Source organism: Odontomachus brunneus, unplaced genomic scaffold, assembly GCF_010583005.1.
Source record: "Odontomachus brunneus isolate Ranch 3 - 2012 unplaced genomic scaffold, Obru_v1 Obru_scaffold_401, whole genome shotgun sequence".
Classification (NCBI taxonomy): Eukaryota; Metazoa; Arthropoda; class Insecta; order Hymenoptera; family Formicidae; genus Odontomachus; species Odontomachus brunneus.
Genome location: NW_022639851.1, coordinates 41,195 through 48,498, shown reverse-complemented (window position 1 = coordinate 48,498; position 7,304 = coordinate 41,195). Strand labels below are relative to the sequence as shown.

The following is a 7,304-nucleotide window of genomic DNA, read 5'->3' as shown; positions in this document are numbered from 1 at the left end:
ATCTCGATTTGTAACGTCGCTCGATTTTCTGAAATATTATTAGATCTGCTGAAGGTTCCAGAATATAATATCGGCAGCTCATTGGCGCCGAATCCCGAACAATCGGTAATAAATTACCGATCGTTGGTATTATGTAAATATGTTCGTAAAACTTATGTTGGTAAAAAATTAAATATTGGTAAAAAATTAAATGTTGGTATATAAGATCGGTAATAAATTACCGACCGCCGGTAACATCGATATGCCCCCCCCCAATTACCAACTGCTGATACCCCCCTCCCCACAGTGACGTCGTACCCCCCCCGTGACGTCATACCCCCCGCCCGCGTACTCCCCCTCGGAGGACCTGGGTTAGAACCCGCCTACTATACCTACTACGATATGAGTCTGTTTCGAACAGCTCTAGTTGGTGTGCGGCTAGTTCGTATGCCGTCGAAGTACCATCGATCTCTATCTTTAAATGCGTGAGTATAATTCGTGCTCTCCTATTCAGGAGCCTCGTAAGATGGTGAAAGGAAAGCACCAACGTGTTCTTGAGTCTAAGAACACGGCGTACCCGGAGTAGGACGCGTGGAGTTGTCCGACCCTGGCAGCGAAACAATAGCGAGTGTGCCTCGCGTGAGAGCTGCGGCCCTGGCAGCGAAACAATAGCGAGTGTGCCTTGCGTGAGAGCTGCGGCCCTGGCAGCAGAGTTTGGAAAGAAAACCTACGACTCACGCGGAGTCGTGAGCCCGACCGCACTAAGTTTTGTCGGCGCTGATACCCGGTATGCAACACGGGAGATTTCGCAAAGAGAGACGTCCACCACGGTGGAGGCGTCAAGGTAATCCGAAGTGGTCGCGCAAAGCTTTCTCTCAATCCTCGATCGTATTGAGAAGGTGGAGATCCGTGGAGTTACCATACACTTCGTAACACAGATGCCAACGTGTCCTCGGACATTCTAGAGACAGTAGTCCAACGTGCAAGCGCACTCTAAAGGGCTGCAAAGACTCAAACCCGAATGCCAACGTGTCTATGACACTCTTAAAGCAGTGAAGTTCGATGCTGATATGCAAAACGTATACCTCTGGCGAGGTAAGTGCCCAACTTGCTTGCGCACTCAAGAAGGCGAGTTGAAGCTAGCTAGAGCTTAAAAGAATACCTGCTGGTGCAATCGCAGTCAAAGCTGGCAACAGGCAAAAGGCCTTGAGTGGTCTCGTGCGGCACTTTATATAGGCGCCTAAGCGAGAATTAACCGCGGGAAGCGGTTTCGGCTGACGCGCTCGCCGCGTCGCGGCGACGGCGCGCACTAGCGGCAGGAGGCCGGCGACCGCGAGTTGAGCGGCGCCTGGGGCTCGGCCGCCCGCCGTACTCGCTCCGCATGGACACTCAACGGCCGTCCGGAACATCCCGCCCGCCTCCGTCCTTGCGACGTATCTTACTCCTTGGCACCCGTCTCACCCGCGGGGGCGGGAATCGCCACCTCAACAGGCAGACGCACCAGTTTCACGAGGGGGCGCGTCAGAACTGAATCGGCGGTTTTGACCCGCGCCACCCGCACCTCACCGTCGGGACCGACGACTAGGTCCTGGATCCGGCCCATGGCCCACTTCGTGGGTGGGAGCCTGGAGTCCAGGAGCACCACCAGCTCACCTACTCGGGGCGGATCCTCTTTCCTGTTCCACTTGCGGCGCGCCTGCAGCTGGGTGAGGTACTCACGCGACCATCGGTTCCACAGATGATCGGTGAGGCGCTGAAGCAGCTGCCATCGCCCGAGATGAATCTCCGGCTCGGCAGCCAGGCGGGGCTCAGGCACGGCGTTCAGAGGCCGTCCGATTAGGAAGTGGCCGGGAGTCAGGACGTCCAGCTCCGTTAGCGGGCTTAACGGCCTGGAATTGAGGCAGGCCTCCACTCGCGCCAACCAAGTGACAAACTCCTCGACGCTGAGTAGTCGGTCGCCCACGACACGTCGCAAATGGTGCTTTACTGACCGCACCCCGGCCTCCAACAGCCCGCCGAAGTGAGGAGCCGCTGGGGGAACGAACCGCCAATCCGTCTCGTCCGCCGCTAACGCATTGGCCACCGGGCCTCCCGCGTCTAGGACGGCTCGGAGCTGGGAGCGCAGCTCTCGGTCGGCCCCGACAAAGGTGGTGCCCTGGTCGCTGTGAAGGACCGCGGGCAAACCGCGGCGGGACGCAAACCGATGAAACGCCGCGATGAAGGCTTCCAAGGTGTAATCGCCGACCAGCTCGAGATGGATGGCGCGCGTGGTAAAACAGACAAAAACGGCGATATATCTCTTAATGGAAGTGCGTCCTTGACCACGGACCGCGGTCAGGGTGACCGGGCCCGCGTAGTCTACTCCGGCAATCTGAAAGGGCGGAGCAGGCGTGCAGCGCTCTCGCGGGAGCGGTGCCATCACCGGAGTTATAGGCTGTGCGCGGTACCTGGCGCACACAACGCAGCGATGCAACATTCGTCGCACCAGCGCCCGGCCGCTGGAAATCCAAAAGCGCTGCTTGAGTCGGGTGTGAGTCAGTTGCACCCCCCTGTGCAGTGTTCTCTTGTGGACGTCTCGGATTACGAGTTCCGTCGCACGCGTCTCTCGAGGGAGCACGATAAGGTGTCGCCGGTCGTGAGTGAGATTTGCGAATCTTAGTCGTCCATCCACGTAGCAAGCCGTCGGCGTCTAGGACTGGGTGGAGTTGGCGCAGCGGGCTGGAGAAGGGCAGCGCTCGACCTCCGCGTAGGTGGCCCAATTCAATGCAAAAATACCCTCGCTGCGTAATTGCGAGGAGCTTGAGCTCGGTGCGCCGATATTCGGCGGAGGTGATGGAGACCGAATGCGCCGAAGTTCGGTGGCGGAAGCGCAGTGATGCGCTTGATGCGCCATGATGCGTAGTGCCTTTGAATAGGAGGAGGCGATCAGCCCCTCGCAATCCTGAACCGGGGGCACGCCCGTCGGCTCGGCGCCCGTGTCGCGGACTCGCACGGTATTGCACCTCGTCGGTCTCGTGGGCTCCCAACAGGGCCAGTGTTCGGGCGCTTGTGTCAGCCAGGCTGGACCACCCCACCATAACTCCTGATCTCGGAGAAGACGAGGCGACATGCTCCGCGACGAGCAGTCCGCCGGATTCTCCTTCGTGGGCACATGGCCCCACTGAGCGGAGGGAAGAAGTTCGTGGATAGCTGCCACCCGGTTCGCCACGAAAGTGTTCCAGCGGGACGAGTGCTGTCGGATCCAGGCCAACACGACCGCAGAGTCACTCCAGCAGCGTGTGGTTGTAGTCGTCGGATGGAGGGTCTCCAGAGCGAATCTCAGAAGCCGGGCCAACAAGTGTGCTCCGCAGATTTCCAACCGCGGAAGCGAGATCGGCTTCACCGGCGCCACCTTGGTTTTCGCGACGAGCAGGCGAGACACGGGCGGGTCCCTTTGGGCCCGCACCACCAAGTACACGGCAGCCGCATAGGCGCGCTCGGAGGCGTTACAGAAACCGCGAAGCTCGGTCTGTGACCCGGGGGTGTGCCCGGTCCACCGGGGCAACCGAAGCTCCGTGACAGTCGCGAGCTTGCGCCGATATAGGAGCCACCGGGCAGACAATGACTCGGGTTGGGGTTCGTCCCAGCCGACTCCCCTCAATATAGTTATAGTTCCTGCAACAGTATTTTGCCAGAAACTACTACCGGGCTGATCCAGCCAAGGGGATTGAATACTCGCGAAATGGTGGAGAGGATGCTGCGCTTAGTATTCGACGAGGGTAGACCCAACGCGTCGCCATACCCGAACGCGTCCTCCGGCAACCACTGGACACCCAGCACGGGGGTCCCCAGGTCCGCATGGTCCCGAAGCGGCACCAACGGTAAGCGGCAATTCTCAGGCACCGGTTCCAGCACTGCTGGATTGTTGGCCGCCCACTTCCTCAAAGCGAAGCCGCCCGTCCTGAGGAGAGACACGATCTCCCTCTGCAGTAGGAGCGCCTCGTCCAACGTGGCGGCGCCTGCCAACACGTCGTCAACGTAGGTGGAACTAACCAAGAGGTCCGCGGCTTGCGGGAAGCGGGAGCCCTCATCCTGGGCCAGCTGCTGCAGTACGCGTAGCGCCAAGAACGGAGCACAAGCCGTGCCGTAGGTAACCGTGCTTAGCTGATACACGTGTACGGGCCCAGTGGGCGCGGGACGCCACAAAATTCGCTGCAACGACTGGTCCTCCGGGTGGGCCGCGATCTGTCGATACATCTGTTCAATGTCGGCGATGAACGCCACACGATGCATGCGCCAACGCAGCAACACCCTTCCGAGATTTTGCTGGAGCCCCGGCCCGATATGGACCACCGAGTTCAGCGACGGGCCGGAAGCGATTCTCTGGGACGCGTTGAACACGACTCGGAGTTTCAAAGTCGAACCCGAGCCCTTGATCACCGGGTGATGCGGCAGGAAGAAAGTAGGGTGGCCGTCGTCGGTGTCCTCGCTGACGTGGTGCATGTGCCCGCGGCACTTGTAGTCGTCCAGGAAAGCCCGATACGCCTCTTGGAGCTCGGGGTGAGCTTAGAACCGGCGTTCCAAGCGCGCCAGCGATGTTTGCGCCGCAGGCCGCGTATCACCGAGTGCGGCGTTGATCTTGAGTGGAATGCGAACCTGATACCGCCCGTCCCGCTGTCGGGCGTGTGTGGCGACGAAGTGCCGCTCTCAGTCCTCCTCATCGGGGCTGAGCGTGGGAGTGCTGGGCAACTCCTCCAACTCCCAGAAGCGCCGAAGCTGGTCGTGAAGCGGCTCGATCTCACAGCGCAGTGTATGGCAGTGAGCGCGATGGTCCTCTTGCTCCGGCGCCGTGGCTCCTAAGAGAAGCCACCCCAGTCAGGTTGCCTGTGCGATCGGCGCCCGAGCTGGTCCTCGCCGGATTTCCGGCAACACGATGGCGGCATACACCTCCGCCCCCAACACCGCCATCACGGGATCCGCGGCTCGGTGGATCCGTCGTCCGCTAACGACAGACCGGCGAGGTGCGACCACTCCGCCGGGAGCTCTGCCACGATCGGCCGATAGGTGGTCAAGCGGGGCATAATGAGCGCCTCCAGGCCCCGCTGAAACGGCGGTCCCGCCGTTGCTCGCATCCGAAGCGAAGCGACCGCCCGCACTCGCTGTCCGCGGCTGTCGGTTGCGCCGGTCAGTCGCACATGCGCGGGTCGTCGAAGTGCTCTGAGATGCTGAACTGCGTTCTCGGCGATGAGATTGACCTCCGACCCCGGATCGATCAGCGCTCGGACGGTAAGGGTGCGCCCATCCTCTCCGAGCAGCTGCACGCGTGCCGTTGCTAACAGTGCTCGCCCAGCAGGTCGTCGGGAGATCGCCTGCATCGCGGAGACGGCGGCCGTCGGTTCCCGCTCCGGAGACGTGCGAGGCGTGCAGTAGCGTGTGGTGGTCCGCACCGCAGTTGTAGCGTCGGGTGGACGTGCACTGATCACGCCGTTGGAGAGGCAATTAAAACAGCGTCGCCAGTCCGCGACACATCGGCGGCGCTCAACCGTCGTGAGACCCCGGAAGGCAGTGCAGTCCCAGAGGGGGTGCGGCTTGGAACACTGGGCGCAGCGGCCCTTACGACCCGAAGCCTGAACCGTATGCGTGCGTGCCTTGCGCTGGGGCTCTTGGAGTCGGGCGTCGCCGACCGCCCCGCCCGCCGTCCGGGACTTGCCCTCGATTGTCTTTAGTTCTCGGAGTTTGGCCTTGAGAAAGTCTGCGAGGGTGCTCCAGCGCACCGGCTGGCGTATCTTGTTTGTGGCTCGCTCCCAATCTCGACGAGTGACGGCATCGAGAGCAGTGACCGTTCGGTATACCCAAATGTCGTCCCATTGATCCGTAGGTCTTCCCAGCTGATGTAGGGATGTGCGGACCTCGCACGTCCGGTCGAACACTCGCCGGAGTTCGGCTGCTGACTCGCGCTTCATGGGCGGTAGCGCGAAAAAAGCGTACAAGTATTGTTCGACCAGCAACTGCTCGTTGTCATAGCGCTCGAACAAAGCCGCCCATGCGTCCTGATAACCTGCGTCAGTGATGGGATGATGTCGCAAGAACCTTTCAGGCTCGCCCTGTACGTGCTGCTTCAAGTAGTGCATCTTATGCACGTTAGCCAGTGTTTTGTTCTCACCCACCAGCGCGAGGAAGAGGTCCCGGAACGTGCGCCACTCATCGAATGCCCCGTCGAACGTCGGGATCGGAATACGAGGCAACTTCGCCTCTGGGACTGACGCCTGTGTCGGCACCGCGTGTACAGTCTCACGCGCCCCTCCCGTGCCAGGAGCTGACAGTGCATCTCGAATCGTGCGCAGTTCGATATCCTGCGCAAGATACAATTCTTCGGTGTCGCCGAAGATATCGCGCCTCAGGTAGTCGGAGTCCCGGATCTCCTTGTGTCGTGAAGCTCGGATGTGCCGATGGTCCTCCACGAACTGCGACCAATATGACTCGAGGACATGCAGCCTCGCCTGCACTCCAGAAAGCGTCTTCAACTGGTTGGACTTGCGGACGTTCTCGACAATGCGACTTATCCGGTGTCGCCTATCGGACTGCACCTCGATCAAGCCCAACAGTTCCTCAGCAGATGCCATGGTAGATGTTGGCAACTCCGTGCGCTAAGCTGATTAGCACCGAAATTCGCGCGGTAGAGCCGATCGGTAGTCGATCCGGCTCGAAGGACCAATGTTTCGAACAGCTCTAGTTGGTGTGCGGCTAGTTCGTATGCCGTCGAAGTACCGTCGATCTCTATCTTTAAATGCGCGAGTATAATTCGTGCTCTCCTATTCAGGAGCCCCGTAAAATGGCGGGAGGAAAGCACCAGCGTGTTTTTGAGTCTAAGAACACGGCGTGCCCGGAGTAGGACCCGTGGAGTTGCCCGGCCCTGGCAGCGTAGCAACAGCGAGTGTGCCTCGCGTGAGAGCTGCGGCCCTGGCAGCGAAACAATAGCGAGTGTGCCTCGCGTGAGAGCTGCGGCTCTGGCAGCAGAGTTTCGAAAGAAAATCTACGACTCACGCGGAGTCGTGAGCCCGACCGTACTAAGTTCTATCGGCGCTGATACCCGGTATATGCAATACGGGAGATGTCGCGAAGAGAGACGTCCACCGCGGTGGAGGCGTCAAGGTAATCCGAAGTGGTCGCGCGAAGCCTTCTCTCAATCCTCGATCGTATTGAGAAGGTGGAGATCCGTGGAGTTACCATACACTTCGTAACACAGATGCCAACGTGTCCTCGGACACTCTAGAGACAGTAGCCCAACGTGCAAGCGCACTCCAAAGGGCTGCGAAGACTCAAACCCGAATGCCAACGTGTCTATG

General features: G+C 60.1%; 2 protein-coding genes across 2 annotated transcripts; both read right to left on the bottom strand.

Moving 5' to 3' along the window:
- Positions 1-2,668: 2,668 nt before the first annotated feature.
- LOC116853640 lies at positions 2,669-4,461 on the bottom strand. Its single transcript, XM_032834778.1, has 2 exons — positions 3,664-4,461; positions 2,669-3,547 (listed from the first exon to the last, which is right to left on the bottom strand). Exons 1-2 carry the CDS (start codon positions 4,459-4,461, stop codon positions 2,669-2,671), a joined length of 1,677 nt encoding a protein of 558 aa, XP_032690669.1.
- Positions 4,462-4,665: 204 nt separating this feature from the next.
- Positions 4,666-6,581, bottom strand: LOC116853639. The gene is made up of 2 exons (XM_032834777.1): positions 4,973-6,581; positions 4,666-4,814 (listed from the first exon to the last, which is right to left on the bottom strand). The coding sequence occupies exons 1-2, from the start codon at positions 6,579-6,581 to the stop codon at positions 4,666-4,668; spliced, it is 1,758 nt and encodes a 585-aa protein (XP_032690668.1).
- Positions 6,582-7,304: the final 723 nt, after the last annotated feature.